At 43.4% G+C, this 24,886-nt stretch overlaps 2 protein-coding genes across 3 annotated transcripts in view; one reads left to right on the top strand and one right to left on the bottom strand.

The window, feature by feature from the left end:
• The window catches only part of dpy19l1l (dpy-19-like 1, like (H. sapiens)), a 35,127-nt gene extending 14,220 nt beyond the window's left edge, over positions 1-20,907 (top strand). For both annotated transcript variants that reach the window (XM_085293021.1, XM_085293022.1), the window contains 13 exons: positions 360-437; positions 8,075-8,161; positions 8,382-8,441; positions 8,850-8,930; positions 9,251-9,352; positions 10,231-10,302; positions 11,460-11,539; positions 11,728-11,752; positions 13,849-13,968; positions 14,081-14,255; positions 15,417-15,516; positions 15,754-15,879; positions 17,440-20,907. In XM_085293021.1, coding sequence (XP_085149147.1) covers positions 360-437; positions 8,075-8,161; positions 8,382-8,441; positions 8,850-8,930; positions 9,251-9,352; positions 10,231-10,302; positions 11,460-11,539; positions 11,728-11,752; positions 13,849-13,968; positions 14,081-14,255; positions 15,417-15,516; positions 15,754-15,879; positions 17,440-17,611 — 1,278 coding nt within the window. In that variant the 3' untranslated portion in view covers positions 17,612-20,907. The remainder of the gene's footprint in view (positions 1-359; positions 438-8,074; positions 8,162-8,381; positions 8,442-8,849; positions 8,931-9,250; positions 9,353-10,230; positions 10,303-11,459; positions 11,540-11,727; positions 11,753-13,848; positions 13,969-14,080; positions 14,256-15,416; positions 15,517-15,753; positions 15,880-17,439) is intronic.
• LOC146565106 (uncharacterized) lies at positions 20,671-24,581 on the bottom strand. The gene is made up of 6 exons (XM_085293025.1): positions 24,484-24,581; positions 24,249-24,316; positions 23,478-23,766; positions 23,226-23,380; positions 21,579-21,858; positions 20,671-21,265 (listed from the first exon to the last, which is right to left on the bottom strand). The coding sequence occupies exons 2-6, from the start codon at positions 24,310-24,312 to the stop codon at positions 21,115-21,117; spliced, it is 939 nt and encodes a 312-aa protein (XP_085149151.1). The 5' UTR covers positions 24,313-24,316; positions 24,484-24,581; the 3' UTR covers positions 20,671-21,114.
• Between the last annotated feature and the right edge of the window lie 305 nt (positions 24,582-24,886).

The raw sequence follows: 24,886 nt of genomic DNA, 5'->3' as shown, positions 1-24,886 counted from the left end.
ATGCACAACAAAAATATTATGTTAGAGTGCTTCACAAGATACATTATGTAATGCAATGCCATAAAAGCTTTAAAAAATGAGTTGTTACATGTAAAGTGCAGATTTTACAGTTTGTTTGTTTGTTTTATTGCACCCCATTTTCCCTGTTCTTTCTTGATTAATATACAATACTACAAATTACTGTTGGAAGGAAGGAATGTAAATTTCCCCTAAAGGCTCAAATCCAGTTTTGACATTAGCAACTTTTAATGTAAAGATAATCATGGGAATGTTATTGTTGTTTTGGACTTTTTTGTATGTGATGCATTAATGAGCTTTGTGGAGTGAATTGTTAAGGTAAACTACGCTTTGTTTTCCAGGTGGCTTCTCTGTTTGCTTCGTACATTCTGGGCTACCTCGCTGCTGCTAAGATGCAGTCCATCCTCGTCACTCATATGGTACAGTAGATAACTTTTCCTTTTGCAGTTATTTTGTTTCTAATGGCAAAACTTTACGTATTCGACACTAGTGTATTTGCATAAAGTTGAAATGTATTCGTTTAAAGCAATTTACCAAGATGTACAAGGTAGACTTTCTCTGAATCAGGTGTTGGGCATAAGTGAAAGTTTTCACTGCTCCTGTCCTCTGAGCTGTAACCTGCTCTCGCTCAGTTCTCCTTATCTCCCTCAGCTCCTCGGCCAGGAGAAATTCACATGAGCTGGTTGGACAAAGTCAGCAGAGACTTTGTCCTTGAAAAAGCTTTAAGGATACCACTGTGCATACATGAGTGCCTAAAAGACGAGGGTTGTGTGGGCAAGTTATTTCACACCACCAAGGACAAAAGGATATCTGTATTTGTTTGGAAACGTGTAAAGATATTTTTCTTTGTGGGTGTAGTATTTTGGACGCTTGTCCCTCTTTTCCACATTCTTTACCCTTAATCCTCTCAGCATGCCAAGCTGTTAGCCAGGGCCTGTGTGCGCCACTGATAAGGAGAAGGGCCTTTGTGGTAAGATGCTGGAGATTTGTGTCAGAGGAAGGCATATGGCTCTGCATAATTTAGAGAGTTTGGGAGTGATGACTGTGTGTGTGTGTTCAAGAAAAGAATAGACACAACCAGGAGTCGATGTCCTCTGTGACCTCCAGCTTGTGTTAATGAGCCTGAAAACTGTCATTAGTTACAGAGCGTACACATGTGTTCACTCATATGCCAATAGGATGTTTCTAATTGCATACAAAGCCTCAAAATATGTGAGCTACTGTTATAAAAATACCAGAAATGCTTCCTGTCTGAATGGCAGCACTTCAGCATTTGATTATTCGGATATCATTTGGTTTCTAGGTTTTTAAGCTGCTTTTTTATGTGGAAATATGTAAGACATTTCTCTCTCCTACAGCATCCATCATGCTTCATCCCACGTTTTTGTTGCCATTTTAGTGACTTTGCAAAGTAAAAATCTTCCCAGATGCTTAATTGACTTTTTTTCCCCCTCAAAAAGCCACTGAGCGGAAAACGATTAGTTATGTCTATAACTTCTGTTCCCTGAAGGAGAGGAACGAGGTACAACACATAAGTATGGGATATCACGCCCTCGCGTGTCCTGGCTGAAGAAACCTTTATTCACGCCTTTACGGCAGATGACGTGTGATGACACGCGCAAGGCCCCGCCCGCACATATAGCCGCTGCCATCACCGTCATCCCTCAGTTCGATAGCCGCTCTTCACCGAGCCAACTGCTCAGTGGGGCCACCCTGTGTTGTACCTCGTTCCTCTCCTTCAGGGAACAGAAGTTATAGACATAACTAATCGTTCCCTTTCAGTCGATTCACTCGGTACAACACATAAGTATGGGACCTATATACACGCCCCGCAGAGCAGCCACCGAACCGGAACGGGACCACCACATCCTTAGTGAGTGGTAGACCCAGCAGAAAGGACAGCATGAGCCACCGAAGGGGCTGTAACGTCCAACCGATAAAACCGCACAAAAGTGTGCGGCGACGCCCAATTAGCCGCTGCACAAATATCAGCCACAGGCACCCCTCTAAAAAGAGCCCATGAGGTCGCCATCCCCCTGGTGGAATGAGCTCCCACCCCGTGGGGCAACGCAAAACCTCCGGTGCTGTATGCCAGCGAGATAGCTTCCACAATCCAGTGGGACAGCCTCTGTCTGGACAGAGCTCTACCTCTATTCGGATTAGCGAAGCAGACAAACAACTGGTCACACAAACGCACATCCCGAGTGCGCTCAATGTAGGTGCGTAGCGCACGCACCGGACAAAGAGAATGCACCCTCCTCTGCTCCTCAGATTCAAAAGGAGGGGAGCAAAAGCTCAGCAACTCAAACTCCATTGAACTATAAGATGCAGGCATGACCTTGGGAAGATAGGCGGCATTCGGACGCAATACGACCTTGCGGCCATCAGGAGAAAACTGTGTGCAGGCAGGATGCACAGACAGCGCATGAAGGTCCCCCACTCGCTTCGCCGAGGCCAAAGCGAGAAGTAATGCGGTCTTATACGAAAGAAGTTTCATATCTACCGACTCAACGGGTTCAAACGGAGGGCCACAAAGGGCCTCCAGCACCAAAGACAAGTCCCAAGCCGGGACACTGGACTTAAGCACGGGCCTCAGCCGGCGAACCCCTTTCAGAAAACGCACGGCGAGGGGATGCGCACCTGGTGTCACCCCGTCAAAACCGATATGACAAGCAGATCTAGCCGCTAAATAAACCTTGATCGTTGAAAACGAAAGGCCTTTATCCAACAGCTCCTGCAGGAATGTCAAAACATCCACAATAGAGCACTGAAATGGGAGAGTGTGGCGGTCCTGGCACCATCGCTCGAAGGCTCGCCATTTGTAAGCGTACAAGCCTCTAGTAGACGAGGCCCTGGCGCTCTGAATCGTCGCCACCACACTAGGTGGCAGACCCTTAGCAACCAAGTTTAACCTCTCAGCAGGTAAGCATGAAGGTGCCACAGATCCGGGCGCGGATGAAACACTTCCCCCCCCGCCTGAGAGAGGAGATCCCTGCGGAGAGGAAGCTGCCAAGGACTTGCTGCAAGCAGGCTGATTATTTCTGCATACCACGACTTCGCGGGCCACCAAGGGGCCACCAGGATCAGAGAGAGGGAATGCCGACGCACCCTCTCCAGAATTGGAGATATCATTTCCACTGGGGGAAATGCATACAGGAGCACGTCTGGCCATTGGTGCGCTAGCGCGTCCAAGCCCAAGGGTGCATCGTGGTCGATTATGGAGAAGTACAGGGGGCAGTGAGCATTCACCCTGGAAGCAAAAAGATCTATTTGCGCCTCGCCAAATAGATCCCAAATCTGAGCCACTATTGAAGGGTGTAACCTCCATTCTCTCACCAGAGGACCCCCCCTGGAGAGAAGGTCCGGCCCCAGGTTCAGGTGGCCCGGGACATGGGTGGCTCTTAGAGTCAGAAAATGAACACTGCACCATAACAGCAGAGAGCGAGACAGCTGCAACAGGGGAAGAGAGCGTGTTCCTCCCTGCCTGTTTATATAAGACACCACTGTTGAATTGTCCGTCCTGACTAAGACATGCTGGCCCTGCAGGACTGGACGGAAACGCTTTAGAGCTAAGAACACTGCCAACAGCTCTAAGTGGTTGATGTGCAGCTGGCGCTGAGCCGCGGACCAGATCCCTCTCACTGACGCACCCTCGCACAGCGCTCCCCACCCACTTAGGGAAGCATCTGTGGACACCACCTTGCGAAACAACACCCTCCCAATCCGAGAGCCCTGGTGCAGTAGCCCGGGCTCCCTCCAAGGACGGAGAGCTAGCATGCAAGACGCAGTTACCGGCAGCCTCCTCCGGAGGTGACGCGAAGCACACAAACGGTGAGAGAGAGTCCAGCGTTGAAACGCTCTCATTTTCAACAGCCCAAGCGGCACTACGGCGATCATAGATGCCATCATGCCCAACAAGCGCAATATCGTCTGGAAACGCAGTCTGCGTCCCAGCTGAAATTGAGCGAGGCAGCGATGAAACGCGGCCACTCTGTGCTCTGACAACCGTGCGCGGCTGGAAAGAGAGCATATTTCCAGACCGAGAAAAGCGATCTGTTGACCTGGGATTAGCGAGCTCTTCTGAAAGTTCACAGAGAACCCCAGTGTCTGAATGTGTGACAGAACCCGCGACAGCTGCGTCTCCGCCTGTTCTCTGGAGCAAGCCACGAGAGCCCAGTCGTCCAGGTAGGCCAAGATGCGGATGCCCCTCTTCCTGAGGGGCGCTAGCGCTGCCTCGGCACATTTCGTAAAGGTGCGGGGAGCGAGCGACAGCCCGAACGGCAGCACTAGGTATTCGTAGGCTACGCCCTCGAACGCAAACCTCAGAAACTGCCTGTGTTTCGGGTGTATAGCGACATGAAAATAAGCATCTGTTAGATCGATTGTCGCAAACCAATCTCCCGGGCCGACTGCACTCAGGAGCTGTCTGAGTGTTAGCATCTTGAACCTGTACGTTCGCAGGTACGTGTTCAAGACTCGCAGGTCGAGGATGGGACGAAGCCCTCCCCCTTTCTTCGGAATGACAAAATAACGGCTGTACCAACCTTTGTCCGTCTCCGAAGCGGGGACCACCCGTATTGCTCTCTTCTGTAATAGCGCCTGTATTTCCTCCCTGAGTACCAAGGCTGCCTCGGGGTTGACAATCGTGTTCACGACTCTTTGGAAACGAGGCGGCTTGACCCGGAACTGCAACCGGTAACCCATGGCAACGGTTTGCAGCACCCACGGAGAGGGGGCGCAAGCGCGCCACTGAGGGAAGTGAGCAGCCAGCCGGCTGGCCTGCAGCACTGACGGCGGGGCGCCGTCGCCCCCCAGTGTGTCTGCAGGGGACTGCATCCCCTGCCTGACCTGGCTCATTTCGCCTGCAGGTTGAGCATTTGAGATTGTTTGAGAGTAAACAACACTCTTTATTGATTGCAACATGGGAACATGTACATTTATACATTTTGTTGGGTGCACCTTTTCCGGGGCATAACAATGAAAAACAGCGGGAACACTCGATGTGGTCGCTTGAACATTCAACACATCTGAACCGTGTGCAGGGGTTATGTGCTTGGGAGACCGCGATAGGGAAGTGCAGCGCCTTCTGGGGCTGACAACCTGAACAGAACTTAAGCGGCACCTCTTGTGCGGCAACAGAGGGGTAAGAGCAGCGTCTCCCTGCGTCTCCCGGCCTTTGCCCCAGGCCGACTGGCGTGGAGCTCGGGCCGGAGTACGTGCTCTCGCCGGCGGCCCTCCCACTCCAGCAGTGGGCGCCGGTCTCTTGCCAGCTGTCAGAGGAGCGGCGGGCCTGTGAGAGCTAGCAGTGGGCTTGGGCTGGGGCTGGCGTCTGGGGATGATGTCGCGCAGAGCTTCCGTCTGCTTCTTCCTCAGATCGGATCTAGCCTGAATGGCTTCAAGTGAATGTCCGAATAACCCAGCCGCAGACACTGGTGCGTCCAGATACACAGCTCTGTCTCTATCAGGGACGTCGGAGAGGGTCAGCCACAGGTGCCTCTGCGCCACCACTGTCGAAGCCATCCCTCTGCCCAGGGAGAGCGCTGCACAGCGAGACGCACGGAGGATGTAATCCGTGGTGACTCTAACCTCGTTAAGAAGAGGTGACAGCGGGCTGTCCTCCGGAACCAGCGATCCAAGCTCCGCCAGGCACATTGCTTGGTACGTCTGGAGCATGGTGACGGAGCTCATGGCTCGAGCGGTGCCGGCCTGAGCCCGATAAATCTTCTCCAGCTGCGAGGCCGAGAATCTGCAGTGCTTGGACGGCAGAGTTGCGGGGCCACCGACACCATGGTTATGGGACGGGGCCAGATAAGCAGCCAGAGACGGCTCCATAGGGGGTGGGTTAGCTAAACCAGCTCCCTCGGCGCCGTCCAATTCCATGTACTGTCCATAGCCGGGCACAGTGACGCGGGTAGACAGAGGTTTGTCCCATGACGCTGTTAGCTCGCAGAGAAAGTCTGGGAACATGGGGAGGCAGTTTTTGGCCGTTGCGGGCTCCGGTGGAAGGAAAAAACCCGCAAACCGCGACGGCTTCCGAGCTGGTGGAGGAGAGGGCCAGTCCACCTGCAGCTTCTCAGCGGCACGGCGAAACAGGGAGAAAAGAGAGGTGTCATCGTGGCCGACCGGCGCAGCAGCGGCGGCATATTGGGTCGACAATGAGCTCTCCTGCTCATCCTCCGACAAACCATGGATGTCCAGGCCGATGTCCAGCACGTCATCGTCTTCCTGGGGAGCGCTGGCGGGCTTCAACCCAGGCTGAAGCCCGTCAGCGCTCCTGCATGGTTCCGGTCCGTCATCGGCTAACCCGTCAACGTATTCCATGTGGTCAGCCCAGCTAATCGCGGGGACATCGACCTGAAAATTTTCGTCTTCGGACTCGGACGAAGCCGGGGCTCCAGACTCGGAAAGAAGAGGGTCATGCCGTGCGACAGCCGAGCGTCCCAGCACTCTTTCCACAAACGTCACCCGTCTTTCCAGGGTCGAGCGTCGGAGCTGGCGACAAAATGCACAAGCTTCGGGCTCCGTCAACGCTCTCCTAGCGTGGACGATCCCCAGGCAGACAGGGCAGGCATCGTGCTGGTTGCTGTCGTGCAAAGAGAAACCACATCCCTGAGGACAGGGGCGAACAGAAGATTTCTGCTTTGCTCGCTTCGGTTTGGAGTCCATTCCCAAAACGCAAAGCGAAACGCTGCACAAGAAAAACTTGAAAATAGCGCTCCGCGGGCAGCCTACGCACCAGCTGGGCGGTGGAGGCTAACACCAACAGGGGCAGTTAAGCTAGGTTCAAGTTGGCAGACAACGGAGCTAACTAGCAGTAGCTAGCTAGCCCAACTCAGCAGAGGTGTTCTCAGCGAGGTGAAGAGCGTAAGAACTGAGGGATGACGGTGATGGCAGCGGCTATATGTGCGGGCGGGGCCTTGCGCGTGTCATCACACGTCATCTGCCGTAAAGGCGTGAATAAAGGTTTCTTCAGCCAGGACACGCGAGGGCGTGATATCCCATACTTATGTGTTGTACCGAGTGAATCGACTGAAAGGGAACCTTATACACAGGATGGCTTTGCAATCTGGGGTCTTGCTCTTAAGCAAGAAGTCAGCTCAGTATGTGAGCAATGAACCGCTCTCATTCTTCATTGAGCTAACACAAAGGCAGAGACTGAGTACTGTAAGAGAGAGAAAAGGAAAAGCTCTAAATTTTCAGTGTTGATTAGCATTATGAGAACCTGAATCTATGTACGGTACTAAGCAATCAAAGCAATTTTGATCAGTCGAAAAGCACTTTGACATTTTCTAGAGCAAACATTCATCAATATGACGATAATAATAATGATGTTTCAGTAAAAATATCTGTTCAGTGCCTGAATAACTGGTAACATTTTGACTGTCACCACCGAGGTTCATCTGGCAGTACCGTTTACGTTTCCAATACTCTGAGTTTAGACTCATCACAGAAGCCACAGAAGCAGAAAAATAAACCTTTTTATATATAAAATGCCAAAGTCTTTTTACAATCTGTAAAGCATTGCAGCGGCTTCATAATCGGTATAATTTTTCTAATAAGTATCTACAACATTTTTTCATAATAATTACAGCAGCTGCTGAAGCCGCTGGTTTGTCATCACTGTCAACATTATAAACAGGTCATTGAATAGGATTGTATTTTAGTTGTGGCAATATATTTATGTTTTAATACATTAATGCATGTTTACATAATAAAAGTGTTGGTTTTTAAAAAAAAAAAACATACAAACGCCAACATCAACAGTGGCATGCAGACTATTAATACGCTGTATCCCTGACGATCTTCCTGCTACAGAAACGTTTTTTGCTGTTGGCAGTAAACATGGGACTAAGTGTTTTTATGGCAGCATTAGAAATACTGGCTAAACTTCAGCACTACCTGCCAAGCTCGGATGTTCAGCATTGTTTAATTGCACACACGGGTCATGCACATCATGCTGCACCAAATAGGACGGGGCTGCACTAAACGGCCCTCAGTGGTTTGAATACCACGTTCATGTGAGGAATGATGCTTTCTCTTTGTCCTCTTTATGCAGATCACACTCGGCGTCTGCTTTGTCCTGATGTTTGGTAACTCCATGCTCCTTACATCCTTCTACGCCTCTTCACTAGTGTCAATCTGGGTGAGTTGGAGGCTCCTGTATTACGAATGTTTAATCATTGATTGATTCAAGTCAGTCCTGTTTACTCCGATCAGTGATGCAGGTGGATTTAAATTTCAGCATATTTGTAAGAGTACACAGTTGTAACACATGTGTAACAGTAACTGCATTGAATTTTTTTCCTTTGTAGTGGAGTTATTCCACTTGCTTTTCACTTAAGATTTGTTGTTTTATTTTTTAGGTAATCATTGCAATGAGGGAGCGATTTGCTCAAGTCTTCAGACAAGGCATTGTCATCTGGGTACTAAAGAGTTTTATTATCTATGCTTTACTGCACAACTACATGTTTCCACTTTACAGTAATTGTGTCATTCTTACAACATTCACACACTTTTGAGAAGGAAAAATAAAACGAGAAAATGGTTGCATGAATATCCCAAAAACAAGTGTGTAGAGAGAGAGAGAGATCACATAATGTTGATCTAACAGAATAGAGTGTTCTCAGACAGTCGGGTATCCCTGCTGTGCTAAAATATTTGAAGCTAACATCTCAAAGAGTAAGCATGCTTTTGTTTATGTAGTTGTCCAGTCAGCCTCATGGTTTGACTGCTTTGTTCTTCACCACCATACATCGCCTGTCTGAATCTTATGTATGTATTTGAACATGTCAATCCACCAATGTCGATGTGGGTTTTTTTTTTCTGTACAGGTCATGCAGGGCCTGGCTTGGGTCGGCTCAACAGTTCTGCTTAAATTCCTGCTATCCACAGTCTTGGGTGCCTCTGATGATGTAAGTAACTCTAACTCCCCGTCTGTAAAATCAAACCCTTTTTCTTGACTCAACATTAATAATGGAAATGAACATTTTTAGGTCATTGTGTAGATATTAAGTAGATGAACCAAAAATGACCTCATAAGTGGGCTGATATAGTAGCTCAGTTAATATAAATGTAAATGGACTAGCCATATGGAGCACTTGAGCCATGTTTGATATTCACTATCAGAAAATGTCAAATTGAATTATTAAGAACGGAATTAAATATGCAAAATTTAAGAATAATTTTTTCACAGGGTGGATTAAAGTTTTATTCAAAAATGTATGTTTTCTAGGCTCACATCAGTGGATTAATCAAGTCTAAGTTCACGAGCTACAAGGACTTTCACACTCTGATGTATACATGTGCTGCTGAATTTGACTTCATGGAGTTGGAGGTAAATTCTGTTCCTTTGTCAGAGCTAAAAATTTGTCTCCCTGCCACTAAAGGATGACGAGTGATCACTGTGATTCTGAGCTGAAGCCTTCCCTGATAAAATCCTAGTCTCAGGCAGTTTTTTGAGGAAAATCTTGCCAGGTCTCACTTTTTAAAATGTCAGTGCTGTGAAGATGTCAGAAATGCTGTTAAAGGCCTGCTCCTTTGTATCAGAGCTGCTGGATTGTCTTACAGCAGGGCTGAGTGTGGAAGAAACCAGAACTGTGCTCTGAATTTGACAAGAAACAAAATCTGACAGCAAAACCTGGCAGCTCATTTTGGGCTGAGTTATGGGCTAGACAGTCGCCTGGTTTTGTGTGTGGTCTCTCAGCACTGCAGAGGAAACGGTGCATGCTTTTGGAACAGGCTGGCTCAAGCAAAATGCAGTGAAGCAGCTGTAATCAGTGCAGTCATATACTTTCTTAATGCTTTAAGATTCATTTTATTTAATTAGCCCTTTGCAGTTTTATTGTAATCTGTTTATTATATATAGAATTGCAACATATCATGATTCATAATATTTTGGCCTTTAAGCATTTGCAGTTAATTATTGCAGTGCTCAATTAAGAATTTCCCAAACTGTTATTTATTTTTATAACCATGTTTGTATTTTAGTAGTAATTTGCTGTGCATTAGTCTCTCACTTGCCGGCCACCTCCTTGAAATTATTTCAGCTTAGATATACTACAATGCTCAGATGTGATAGTTGTCCTCTGTCTCTGAAAGTATTATTGTAGGATATACCTAACAATATAAAGGGTCTTGAGGCGGCTGTTGTTGTGATTTGGCTCTATAAAAATAAAACTGAGTTGAATTGAATTGTCTTCTTCTCTGCCTCAGACTCCTGTGCGTTACCTTAAAACGTTGCTGCTGCCCATCAATGTGCTGGTGGTTGCTCTCATTGCTGGCAGGGTAAGTCCTCTTGTAGGCATAAAACCATCCCTATGAAAAGGATAAACATTTGTTTTGAAAGCAGCAGACGGTATCAGGTGAGGTGTATTGGGAAGCCTTGCTCAGAACAGTTATGGGTTTCTCTTGGTCTGTGGGAAAATGGATGAAAATTAGCAAGATCTGTCTTAGTCACCGCTCTTTTTGTTCTTGTATCGCCTATGCTACAGTTTACAGTACATTCCTGCATATTGAACCATCGAAATTGCTCAAACAGCTAGCATTTGACTTCATAAGTCCACATTCTCACATTCAGCTGTTGAATGTCTGGAAGGCTGGATGATTTTGCAGAAATCTTATGAAAGCAGCATTAATATGCAGTTTATGGCTATATAAATATCATGGTGTCAGACTGACACTAAAGGTACAAGTGAACATCGTCACCACACCATGGTTCATATGAGAGAAAAGGTTCCTTCACTGAAAAAACTCCAGAGAAGATCACACATACTGGCTCATGAGCTTAGATACTTTATATTTTTAAGCTTGAGGTGAGGAAATGTTGGCAGAAAAAGCAAGAAAGCCCAAACAGTCATGTGTATAAGAAATCTTTTGTTTTTTTTTAAAAATCTCAAACTCTTCTGTGAAGAAGAAATTATGCAGCATGACTGTCAGAAAGTGTCTGCAGCATGAAAGCTACGATCTCACCTTTCAGAACAGCAGGCAGTCAGACATAAAGATCAAATCACTTATTGAGCCGTGAGCTTCTGCTTCACAGCAGCTGAAAGACAAAGCTGCTGTCTGCTCTTGTTAGTTCACGTAGATTTCCTTCCATTCTTGTGTAGACTAAGAAGCTTTTTTAAATTCAGGTGTTATTGTTTCCGTTTCAGTAAACTACAGTTGTTTTATTTGGACTTGTCAGGAACTGATATACATTTTTATATTTAAGCCTTTAAGGAAGGGAAGGATGAAAAGATTTCCCCCCGATTCTGGTCACGCTAACATTTGTAGATGGGAAACATCAGAGGAAAAATATTTGAGGAAGTCCTATTTATATGATTTAATCTCATTATACCCTGCCCACGCTAAGCTAAGAACACATGAATCAGTTTGACAAAGCATGATATGCAGAGCATTTAAACATGAGAAGAAATATCCTTCGAAGTATTTGTCTTTTTCAGACCATCCAGGATATAGTCCGGTGCCTGAGGCACGGGGAGAAGACGTTGGCCAAGACTGAGGACGCTGACGAAGCTGCAGGGTGAGGCTTCCTCTCTAGGGTGATTTCAAGGACTTGATGCATTCTGTTGATCAAACAGAAACTGTGTTTAACTGGGAAAATAAAATGCTCTAAAATAATGCAGTGTCTTACCTTTAAAAGTAAAATAATGGCTTGATTTTTGTTTTGAGTGGGCAGCTGGCTTCACATATTTCTGTTTTGTGTTGCAGGTCTGAAATAGCTGCAAAAGGAGAGGTGAGAAAAATACTTACTTCATTTATTTTTTTTGTTAAATATATGCAGATATAAAAATTATCTTGACCACACCTCCACGTGTTCCCTTTTCCTAAACCTGTTTTATATGATTATATTCTCCCGTGCAGTGAAGTCTGCTCAGTTTCTATGCCCCAGAGTGATTTTGATCCCTTTTCTCATTACCAGGAAATCAAAGGCATTTTTCCCTTCTGCTATGAAATCCCACTCTACTGCCTTTTGTCTGCTTTCTCCCAGCTGCTTCATGTCATTTTCTGTAATATCTCTCTCTGGGCAGTAAAATGTTCAGATGTTCAGTTTCTAAAGCTTGCCTATATAATGGCTCTGATGGTCTATAAATGCTCAGAGAGGAACACTTTCTCACTGCGCAGGAAAATACAGGTTAAAATGTACCGAAGAGATCACAGCTAAGGAGCAGATCGCAGTGCTGTTTCTGATTGTAGTTAATGACAACTTCCACTGTTTGTTTTTTTAGTTTGCAGTATGTGCATCACAAATTTAGATCAAATAAATTTGATTGCTTAATCCAATCCTACATCAAATGAGCGACACTAACATTACTGAAATGCGTCTGCACTTTATGTCCGTAAACAGCACAGCTGTCATCTGTGACTTTTCCATCTGTGGCGTTGAATCCAGAGTTCTCAGTTGGCTAATTGTCATTTAAAACAGAGAGCAACAGGAAGGCGAGCATTAAGACACACCATTATAGACTAAATACTGAATTTAAATTCAAATAAAACATAGTGGTTTTGTTAATACTTTTTTTAATAGTTACATTTTTGTGTTCAAAGATGATTTTGCAGGCATCGTAACATTTGCCATCCTTGACAGGTATGCCAATGTCATTTGTGCCATTGGCATACCTGCCAGTTCTGGTCTTATCAGGCAAATGCTGGTTTATCAACATAGATCTCACAAAAAGACCCCACGACCTCACCCCACCCTCATAAAGTCTGTTTTTCAAACGTTGGTCAGAAACATGCACACACGTAACCTAATATAGGTCATAATGTAGAGCACAAAAAAGTTGATACGGTCCCACTGTTTGGTTGATGCCCTTCCAAAGCCCTGACTAGCTCTCCTCGTGTAACGGCCATCTCCTCCACACTCTGGAGACTATGTTGGCAGACATAGCACACTGCCTTTGCAACCTGATTGGGCTGCAGGTTCTCTTTTATGCTCCCAACTGTAAGAAGGATAGTAACAGATACTGAGAGAGAGTAATGGCCTGTAGTTACCACCTGAAAAGCCGTTCTCTTTCTGTGGCGGCTTTGCTGTTGTCTCTCCAGTGCTCCTGTTTTTACTTTGATTTGCGCCTCAGGATGTAAAATGGGTTCACAATAGATTCTGCTTCCTAAGTGAACTGATTGATATCTCTAAACGTAACGGACTCTGTGTTTTATTACAGTGATTCATTTATTTATTTTTTTGTCTGAGCAATACATTTAAAAACAGACCATCTATATATTTGTTACACCTCAAAGGTGGACACACTGTAGGCTTGTATCCACAGATGAAACATTGAGCTTTTTGAACTGGTATCTACATATAGAATTTTTCCACTCTAAGGAGTCAAAGTGCTTCTTACTGAAAGCCACTTGCACTCTTTCATGTGGTGCGATTCAATGAGTTTGGGCAGTCTGGGGTTCAGCATCTTGTCTAGCAGCACAACTGCGGTTGCTAGACAACCAGCTGTCCCTCTTGAGCCACAATGGCTCAATTTTTGCTTCTTAAATTACTTACAATATATTTAAATTTCAATCATTTGACAACTTGATCAAATATTTTAGCAGAACCTGACAGTAAAGAAAATATCAGGTCTATGTTCAAATATACACTCTGCCCTTTAATCAGTGTGAAAAGCACTTTGTGATAAGTAGTCATTAAGGCAGCAATGAAAAATACTATGAAATGTGAATTTATATAGCAATGTCAGTCAAGTTGTGTTTTATGAGTCAAACAGATTTTGTGGAACACTCGGCTACAGAAGAGTTTCTGGTAGATGATTGTGGATTTGTTTAATTTTCTGTGTGTCCGTTTTGATTCGATCTGTGTGTGAACCTGTTTCTCTGTAGATGGTGTACCACAGTCTGCAGCTGGTGGCTTTTGCTGTCCTGGCCATCCTCATTATGCGCCTGAAGCTCTTCCTGACGCCACACATGTGCATCATGGCGTCATTGATCTGCTCCAGACAGGTCTGTCTCTCAGTGATGCACAAAAGCAAAACAAAAAAACTGCTTTCAATATTGTTTTACTTACAAAGTCTCCTCTTTACTTAAATATAATGAGTATGTTCTGTCCCTTCAGCTCTTTGGCTGGATTGGGGAGAAGTTTAAGCAGCACACTGTGGTTTTTGCTGTATTGGCCATCATGGCCATACAGGGAATGACCAATCTGCAGGCCCAGTGGGCGATCATTGGAGAGTTCAGCAACCTGCCCCAGGAGGAGCTGCTGGACTGGATCCAGGAAAACACCCGTCCTAGTGAGTGACCTTGCCTGATTTCATCGCTACCGAGCAAACAATAGTATTAAACAAGTATTAAGATTAATATGCAGCTCGCCCTGATTGCAGCATAAAATTTTAAAGTACCGTATTTCCCGGACTACAAAGCGCACCTGAATATTAGCCACACAAGCTAAAATCAGGGGAAAATCCTGTTTTGTACATACATTAGCCGCACCTGACTAAAAGCCGCAGGTGTTTCAATGTTGACTTATCATATGTAAGAGAATATGCACAAAGGGAATTGTCAGGAAAGAGATGGCTGTTTGGAGACACACCCCTTTTATTAATATTTTGAAAAACAAGTTATGGGTACATATTTGCACATGTAGTACATAACAGTAACCTACAGCACACCAGAAAAATAGATTCGGACTACCTTTTAGGCTCAGGTGCAGTGACACGGCTTTAACAAGAAGAAAAGTCAGTCATTCACCACCATCTTTCTCTTCTTCCTGCGCACTAAAACCACCAAAGTCCTCTCCTCCAGTGTCGGATACAAACAGGCTCAGGATGGCTTCGTCATCCACTCTCCGCTTCTCTCCTTCGTTGTCACTTTCAAAACCAAAGAAATCCTCATTGTCAGTGTCGGAGTCCTCCTCTCCATCATGCAGCAGTCCAGCCCTTCAAAATCCGTTGGTGATCGTGGATGTTTTCGCACTTTTCCACGCTGTCAGATTCCACCGGTGGAGTTGGGCATAACTTGCTTTTCGCAAGTTTATCGCTGCTCATCATCCACGCCTCCCGCTGAACGCGTAGCGCTACTTTGAAGTTTGTTTTTCGCGCTACTTCGTACGGCACTACGTTGCCTGGCGGACGGACATGTGACTAACATACCACTCTTGAACCCCGATCCTTCCGCCAGGCAACGTAGTGCCGTACAACAGCGGAACAAACAAAACAAATCGTCTTACGATATGACAAAAATCACGGACAATCCATAGAAAAGCCGCACCTGACTAAAAGCCGCAGGGTTCAAAGCTTGTGCAAAAAGTAGCGGCTTATAGCCCGACAATTACGGTATATTCTATTGTTATAAATTATGAAGTACTGTATATAATCTAATGAATGAAAACTTTCCTGTTTGATGCTCTGCTTTTGGTTTGTTTTCTTTTTATTTGGTTTTTGCTTTGATTGCAGATGCTGTGTTTGCTGGAGCGATGCCCACCATGGCCAGCGTAAAGCTTTCCACTGGTCGGCCTATTGTCAACCACCCTCACTACGAAGATGCTGGGCTGAGGTCAGAGGAATCTACAGCTCTTCTTCAATCTCCAATCTAGCATTAAATTAGCTATAAAAGATTTAAAATGACCATTCTTCAAATGATGATTGTGCTACTTTTCACTTCATTAACTTAATTCTGGAAGCAAAAATGTTGGGTCAATTTTTCCCCACATCAAAAATACAGGTCCTTTATTACCTTTTTGTTCTCATCCCACTGCTTTATCACACTTTATAACATTGTTGATTCTCACAGAGAGAGAACCAAGCTGGTCTACTCCATGTACAGCCGCATGTCTGGAGAAACCGTTAAGAGGAACCTCATGAAGCTGGGAGTAGAGTTTTTCATCCTTGAGGATTCGTGGTGCACCAGGCGAACCAGGTACTGCAACAGCACCGCTGCTCCTTTCACTGTCGTGTGCACAGTAGACAAGCTTAAGTCGACCCCCCTACTGCAGCAGTCCACGCTGCTAATGAAGTTGCACGATTAAACAGTCAATTTGTGTTTATTATTATATTTACAAAATGCCACAGTTTTTGTGTTGGTTGTATCATTTTATTTTGTTGTATTTATCCGCGATACCTTAAAGGCCAGTCCGTAAAAATATTGTCTGACATTAAACCGGTCCGTGGCGCAAAAGAGTTTGGGGACCACTACCCTGCTGGACAACTTTTACTCCTTTTAGGCAAACAGTGCAACCATTAAGTTTGCTGTTAAATCTGTTTTGACCACTGTTAACACAACACAATAAAAATTTGAAGAATATTTTCAAAAAGGGATTAATTAAAAAGACAAACAAAATGGAATCGAATTCAACTTTGTCATTGCACATGTCACAAGTACAAGGCAACGAAATGCAGTTTGCATCCATCCAGAAGTGCTTTAGCCATGATATAGATATATTTCAAATATATATTAGCAATAATATAGATATATTACAGAAATGGGTCTGTTATAGGTATGTTACAATGTACACGGTATGAAGGTATGTTATGAATATGCAATAACTATAAGTATGTATAGGCTATGAACAGGATATAAATATGGAAACTATACAGAAATATGAACTATGCAAGTTATAAACAGTTGTAAACAGTTGTAGAACTATAATTATTGTATTGTACAGAATGATTGTTTATACAGAATTATACAGTAGTGCAGTTAAGATAAGTGAAATATGTGGATAATTTCTACAGAGGCTGTATAAAGTGCTAGTGGTTGTGAGTGTTGGTTCAGTCCATGTTATTATTGTGTGTATGAGGGTACAGTTGTCCATTTGTTTGTTTTTGTCCATTGTGTGTGTGTGTGTAGGTGGTTGTGGGTGTGTGTATGTTCAGTCCGTGAGTTTAATGTGAGTTCAGGAGTCTGACAGCTGTGGGGAAGAAGCTGTTCCGGTACCTGGTGGTCTTAGTCCGGAGGCTGTAGCACCTCCCAGAGGGCAGTAGGGTGAAGAGTCCATGTGCTGAGTGACTGGAGTCTTTGATGATTTTCCCAGCCCTTTTCAGACACCGCTTCCTGTAGATGTCATTTATGGTGCTCCGGTGATGCGCTGGGCAGTTTTCACGACCCTCTGCAACGCCTTCCGGCCCAAAGCAGAGCAGTTCCCGTACCAGACTGTTATACAGGTGGTCAGGATGCTCTCGATGGTGCAGCGATAGAGGTTCACCAGGATGTCTGAGGACAGGTGGTTCTTCCTCCGAGTCCTCAGGAAGAAGAGGCGCTGGTGAGCCTTCTTGTCCAGCTTGGAGCAGTTGGTCGTCCAGATGAGATCCTCGGAGATGTGGACTCCCAGGAACTTGAAGCTGCTCACACGCTCCACAGCCGTCCCTTTAATGTAGATGGGTGGATGTGGGTCAGCAAAATGGTATCCCTGAAACCTTTAACATTGCCTTTTATCTTATTTAATTCTTGTTTATCTTTCTCATTCTTCCTCTCCATCAGACCTGGGTGCAGCATGCCAGAGATCTGGGATATTGAGGACCCCCAAAATGTTGGTAAAACCCCCCTCTGCACCCATATTTCCAGGAACTCTCGACCCCACTTTACCACAGTCTTTTCCAATGACATTTACAAAGTTCTCAAAGTCCCCAAAGCCACCAAAGATCTCAGATAACATCGCTGGACACACTGGCTCAACACCAAACTGTTCTTTGCGTCACTTCTTTGTCGTGCATTTTTTGGTCACTCACTGCCGTTGCTGCTTTTTACTTCCCGAAAACCCCGGTTCCACATTTCTTTTGTTATTCTGATTCACCAAACGGTGGCTCAAAAACAGGTTGGACATAACAAACAAGTATGCCATGAGTCTAAAACCTCTTGGTGGCATCACAGCTCTCAGTATTTTTAACTCAAAGTCTCTTTCCAGACTAGCTATTGCTGCGTTGTTGTCACTAGTGATGTTCATTATATGAAAGCCAGGCGGTGGTGGTTGTAGCTCTCCATTTAGCTTCCTGGCATTGGTCTTGTTACATATATTCCTTATTTTAAGGGATGCTCTACTTACATTTGTATAGTGTTTTTCTTACTGTGTAGACCCAATTTTGACTTTCACTTCAGAAGCAAACTTTTGTCTGGCAAGACCAATCAGTGATGTCCACATACTGTGAAGCAATACCCTCTGCAAACCTGGCAAAAGCTGACTTCTTCTATTGTTATGCACAGTGTTGATGTATGAAACGATTTTTCAGTAGTACACTATTTTTATAATTTATTGGTGTCACCGTTTTTATGCAACTTTAAAAGTGTTGAAACATTTTATTTTCAAGCAAACAGTGTTTTGAGGCTTTTGGGAGTCTAGGAAGAAAATAATGTTCTTGTGTTTTAAAATGTACATAACATTGATGTCTATGTGAACTGAATTCACTCAAAAAACATTTTAGCTTAATTGGGAGCAGAGCTTTTGTTGTTGCTTCAGTAATAGTTAGTTTATTGTATAATTTTTATGTCCGAGAAGGTAACGAAAACATCGATTTCTTTGATTTTTTTTGTAAATACTGACTACGTTGTTTTGTAAACTGCTGATGGCCTTTAAAATGTTCTTTGTGCTTCTTGAATTATTGTTTGTTGCCAAAGGAAGTTTTATTATCAAAGCTGCATATTCAGGGTACTGTAGCATATGAAAAATTCATTTTTATGTGACAGCCAATCAGTTATTCGTAGCAGTAAATTTTATGGTAATGGTAGCAGTCGCCGGTTCCTTTGTCGGACCACATTAAAAACATGCCTCATTTGATTTATGCCATTACTTGAGAATAACAATGCCCCTGTCATGTCTGTTTAATAAATATGTAGCTATAGCCAGAAACGGATCAGCTTGGCTTATTTTGGCAAAAGGACTGGAAAATGGGGAAAAGAGCTTAACTGGCTCCTTTAGAGAGTTATAGGAAAAAAACATAACAGGTCATAGTGTGATAACTTGAAAACGAGGTGACGTAGGATTTTGAAATTGATACCATAAGTGCGTCTACTAACAACTGCGGGCGACCTCGTCGTCAAGGTCAGAGGTCAGGTTTTATGAAAATCTTGTAACAGGATGACTCCAGATGGAAGTCCAATTGATTTTCAAATTGATGGCATAGGTGCATTTATTAAAAATCTGAAACGAAAACTCTGAATCCCTTTTAGGGAAGAAGTTTGGTGACCTTGGTCTCAAAGTCAAGCTCTGGTGAATCTTGGGAACATGACACTCAATTCATATTGTAGGTCTGTCTGCTAAAAATCTCAGACGAGTTTGAATCCCAGTGACTTCGAACTCAAGGTCAGCTTTCTAAAAACCACCTAGGCCATGAATTACTTGTTTAAATAAACCTGAATCTTCACGTCTAAAAGTCTTGATCAGCAGCTGATGGCTCAAGTTACATTAATATTTTCACAATTTACAATAAAGAACTAAGATTTTGCTCATTCCCTCAAAATACATCTGTACAGAGTTTAACCGTTCAGCTTCAGCCGCCTACAAACAGTGAAGCTTGTCCTGCATTTCTGATTGTCTGTGGTGTCAGGAACGAACCTCAGAGACCATTCTCGTGGGATTTTTACATTGCAAAGCAAATTTCTCATCAAAGTTGAAATATTTTAATTTGGGTAAACATGGATTTGCCTGTAATGCTGCAGTTTTCCCTATTTCAGAGATTTGGTTGGTTTATTTGTCTTAATAATAATCAGATTCAATAAACCCTTGAAGTCAGTTTTATGCCTGTTAAGATTCATAAGTGCCATGACTCCTGGTAAAGGAGTTTTTTAATCTTTTCAGACTTGTATCCCTCTGTATAATCTATGAATCTCTGAGCTTCTTTACTGATGTGTAATTAATATTAAAATGACAATAAAAACCGGCACAGTACACTTTCGTACACTTGTGTTTTACACCCTGCAGCACCACAACTCGCCGTGGTGCACGACCTGCAGAAACAGCTGTTTATCGCACTGTGCTGCTCTTAGGTGGTGTGATGAAAATGTTTTCCTACAAAATCACAATTCCATGTTCAAGTTTCGTTTGTTTGCTTGTTTTTCCTCCCAGTCCTTGTGCTAAGGTGAGACACAAACTTGTTGGCTATAGCTTAATATTTGGTATACAGACATGTGGTGAGTGTGGCTCTTTTAAAAATGTAAAACTATTCCTGTGAGAGGAGTGAACCACCTTCACCAACAGGAGTAACTCAACCGTCACCACTCAGGTGTTTTTTCTATTGCCACTTTTCTTCATAAGATATTTCCTCCAGTCATTTATAAAAATGTATCAATGATTGTTTTAGTTTATATAAAAAAAGCTGATTTTGTTTGTTTTCTTGACAGATTAAAGATGTGTCTTGGGGTGAATAATTTACCTGACTTTGGAATCAGGAATAAGATAAGATTTTTTTTTTGTTGAAAACTGTTATCTTCACGGTTGGGAAAAAGTCGTTTCTGTGATGTGAATAAATGTGGCGAATTAATGTCTGAAGATTTTAATGGTGTACAAGCGAGCTTGCAAGTGCCCGGTTTTAAGCAACTGTGCCATTGTCACACTTTCCCAGACACTTTGACAAAATCACTTTATTCCACTCTCTGGCCTCGTTGTGTTTCTGATGTTTTTTCTATTTGTCTATATTTTCTGTATTTAAAAAATAAAATATTTGGAGTGAGCACCATTGCTTTGTCTTAAATGTAGATGTGAAAAGCACAAATCAAGCATTTATTTGAATTTTTAAAAAGATTGTTTATTGATTTATTTGAATCTGGTGTATTTTCCATTTATTTTTTTGTTGGCTGTATTCGTCATGCTTTCTTTGCGCTCTGCACTGCCTTTGTAGACATTCAAGAGTCGCATCAAATATGTCCTGACAGCATTGGGAGAAACTCGCCCACTGACCTGATCACAACACCTGTTTGGTTGTAATGGTGAGGCTGAATGTCTCGTGAGTAACTGCCTTTAGCTAACTGTTCTTTAGCTGTTGTTTACACAAAGTCAGTGTGTGATGCTCAGATTGGAATACAGGTCTCTCTTTATTAGCCTTCTGATTCTATTCTGATAAATTGGCACTGTGTCCCCTGCCTATGATGGCCTACCCCAGTTGTCATAGAGTGATGGATTTCTTTTGATTTGTTAAAATTCCGTAAGTGAAATAATTTTTCCACCTAATCCAGGACAGAACCATAAACCTCCACTTCGCACAGACTCAGATATTCCTCTCTTCCTGGGATGACAACGTTAACGTAGCGGCCATCCATCCCGTTGCATTGGAACTCTTGAATGCCGCCTGCAGGGATACTTGTGATCACAGCACACCTGGCAAAGGAAGCAGAAATCACTTGATTAACCTGGATACTTTCACCATGTCTCTGATGTAATGGTTTTGAATAACGCTGGGTTCCTCAGATTTCACTTAGAGCTGCACAAGGAGCTGACCATGAAGGAGAAAGCTGGCAAGTTTAATCTATTAATGTTTTTGCTTAATGGTTGGAGTCACAGAGTGTATTGATTAATGTACTGCTGCTGCCATCAAGACTGTAAAAGACAAAAATCCCAACTGAGGTCCAATTTGATAATGCTTTAAATTATGCTAAATTATAATGCTTTCAGTTTTTATTCTGTAAAGTACCTGGGATTGCTGTTTCCATTGTTGTCAAGAGAGTCTCCAATGCGAATCTCAGCCCTGTTGAGTCGTTCTGGGTCAGAATCAGAGTTGACTATCTTAACAGAAAACACTTTGTGTGTTTTGCGCAGGTCAAGTCGCCACCAGGGGATGTTGTCATAGCTTGTCTGAGTGCAGGATCCTTTTTCTGGGTTGCTGTTACGATTTCCATCTATGGCGTTATATGCAAGCCCTAAGGGCTGCACTGATGACTGTGTGGCTTTTCCTTGGAGTGCAAGGTTCTCTCCTGCAAAATAAGGTTGAGGGATTTATGTTCTCATCACAGACACATCAAGACAGTTTACTTGAATGGATGAGATGATCAACGCAGAGACCTTTAAACAAGCTCTCACAACTTTTGTTTTTTTTTTTTGGGGGGGGGTTTGTGGAGCCAACTGAAATTTTAAAAACTGTGCCGTACTTGTTTTTTAAATTTTTTCTCAACAGTTTAATGGTTACACTTTTTGGCATCTTCCTGGAAGAGAGCTGCTCGCTTCCTCAGTTTTCCAGAGTACAGTTCAGCAGTGACTATAGTGGCTTGCAAAAGTACTCGGCCCCCTTGAACTTTCCCACATTTTGTCACATTACAGCTACAAACATGAATCAATTTTATTGGAATTCCACGTGAAAGACCAACACAAAGTGGTGTACACGTGAGAAGTGGAACGAAAATCATACATGATTTCAAACATTTTTTACAAATAACTGCAAAGTGGCGTGTGCGTAATTATTCAGCCCCCTTTGGTCTGAGTGCAGTCAGCTGCCCATAGACATTGCCTGATGAGTGCTAATGACTAAATAGAGTGCACCTGTGTGTAATCTAATGTCAGTACAAATACAGCTGCTCTGTGACGGCCTCAGAGGTTGTCTAAGAGAATATTGGGAGCAACAACACCATGAAGTCCAAAGAACACACCAGACAGGTCAGGGATAAAGTTATTGAGAAATTTAAAGCAGGCTTAGGCTACAAAAAGATTTCCCAAGCCTTGAACATCCCACGGAGCACTGTTCAAGCGATCATTCAGAAATGGAAGGAGTATGGCACAACTGTAAACCTACCAAGACAAGGCCGTCCACCTAAACTCACAGGCCGAACAAGGAGAGCGCTGATCAGAAATGCAGCCAAGAGGCCCATGGTGACTGTAGACGAGCTGCAGAGATCTACAGCTCAGGTGGGGGAATCTGTCCATAGGACAACTATTAGTCGTGCACTGCACAAAGTTCTGGGGGTGCTTCTCTTCAGCAGGGACAGGGAAGCTGGTCAGAGTTGATGAGAAGATGGATGGAGCCAAATACAGGGCAATCTTGGAAGAAAACCTCTTGGAGTCTGCAAAAGACTTGAGACTGGGGCGGAGGTTCACCTTCCAGCAGGACAACGACCCAAAACATAAAGCCAGGGGCCAGGGCAACAATGGAGTGGTTTAAAACAAAACATTCATGTGTTAGAATGGCCCAGTCAAAGTCCAGATCTAAATCCAATCGAGAATCTGTGGAAAGATCTGAAAACTGCTGAAGAAGAATGGGCAAGAATTTCAGTCTCTAGATGTGCAAAGCTGGTAGAGACATACAAAAAAAGTATGGTGAGAAAGAAAAGGGTGTTGTTTAATTTCTTACCAGTTGGGGCATGATACCCATAAACCTCCACTTCACAGAGTGTAAGAATTCTGTTTGAACCTGGTAAAAGCACAGTGACATAACGTCCCTCCACACGATTACTGAAAGTTATGGTGTGTGAGCTCCCTGCAGGAATTGAAGAAATTATAGCAACCCTAAAAGAGAGGAAGAAGCCTGTAGTCTCAAGTCTTTCTATTATACAGAAAAGTTTCAGATAAATACTGAGTACACTGGAAATTATCAGTGACTCACCGTGGGTTTGCAGCGCCATTGTCTTGTAACTTGTTGCCAATATGAATCTCTGCTCCATTGATCCTTTCTTCGCAACAGTCTTCTCGATTGGTGATGATCATGGAGGTGATTATATAGGACTTCAGCAAGTCTACTCTCCACCAGGGGTTTGCCTCTGTTGCAGTGTGACTGCATGATCCATAATTAAAGCGAGATTTACGGTTTCCATCGATAGCATTACCCGCTGCTGCAAATCCACCCGGGTCGATTAGACTTGACTGCGTGGCTTTTCCACGTAAAGCCACATTTTCTGTAAAAGATATAAACATATTTTCATCAGCTTTGTTTTTCCTTTGGAGGAATTGATATCATCCAAAAACCTGTGTGTTCAATCTACGATCATTAGCTTGACATGAAAGTTGAGCCTTTAGGGTTCCAAGTAGTAACAACACACATGACTTTCTCGATCAGTTCATTTTGGTTATTGCTTAGCTTTTGGGCATCATCTTCAAGAGGTTAATATTTTGTTGTTGTTTTTTTACAGATTTGACTTAACACGTATTGGATGGAACGCCATGAAATTTGCACAATCAATACATGTCATTAACTTTGGTGATCTTTTTTTTATACAGTTAGGATGTCCACTTTTATTTTTTTAATTCTACTATGATTGGATCAGCATGCCATTTTTATGTACATTCACATTTGTTTTACAGTTAAAAATAATACTACTGCATCTAGTGATCTTTTATAATTGATCCTAATGTGCTGGTATTTGTACATCGTACTTACGGTAAGTGAAGACTGAGGACATCTGCACAAAGAGGAGCAAAAGAGATGCTCTACTGAAGCTCATAATTCTGGTTGATACAAAGAAGATAAAAAAAGATTTAGGTTAGGTAATTTAGGTTTTTCCAAATGTGCAGGTACTGGAGTACAAAAACTGAATACATGCACAGTCAAGTGCAAATCTGTCAAAAAGTTCCTTAATACAGTGAATTGTTGAAATAAAAATGTTAATTCTTACCCTGAATTTGTTCACGTAATCAAAAAAGAGTCAACTCTCAGGCAAGGCAAAGCTTATCATTACTATTTACTTTAAATACCATATTCAGCATGGACACTATCCAATCACATTACATTACAGAGTTTACTCCCACCACTTATCACCTTTGGACACCTTGAAATGTTTTGACAATGTTTATATAATGCACTTTCGTGTTTAATATTACTATTTGACTTTGTTTTCCCGAGTGGATCATTACGGTTTTGCCATACTGCTCCACTTTATTGAACTTTATTACTAATTTATTTTTTACTTTTAAGTTATTACAATTGGAAGAGACATGACCGAGGGATAGGAAAGTGAAAGATGTAGACAAGAGAAGTTGAAAAAAAGAAGAGGGACCGTGAGGAAAGACACTAAAAAT

This window comes from Mchenga conophoros, linkage group LG11 (genome assembly GCF_057382185.1).
Source record: "Mchenga conophoros isolate Kocher_MC1m ecotype Shallow Benthic linkage group LG11, M_conophoros_male_GT1.1, whole genome shotgun sequence".
NCBI classification, from domain to species: domain Eukaryota; kingdom Metazoa; phylum Chordata; class Actinopteri; order Cichliformes; family Cichlidae; genus Mchenga; species Mchenga conophoros.
This window is presented reverse-complemented; position numbering and strand designations above follow the sequence as displayed.

Coding starts and splice junctions, on each gene's coding strand:
- LOC146565106 (XM_085293025.1), bottom strand. CDS start 24,312: ATGAGCTTCAGTAGAGCATCTCTTTTGCTCCTCTTTGTGCAGATGTCC. Junction 23,381..23,477: donor AATGGCGCTGCAAACCCACG/GTGAGTCACTGA, acceptor CCTCTCTTTTAG/GGTTGCTATAATTTCTTCAA. Junction 21,859..23,225: donor TGGGTATCATGCCCCAACTG/GTAAGAAATTAA, acceptor CTTATTTTGCAG/GAGAGAACCTTGCACTCCAA.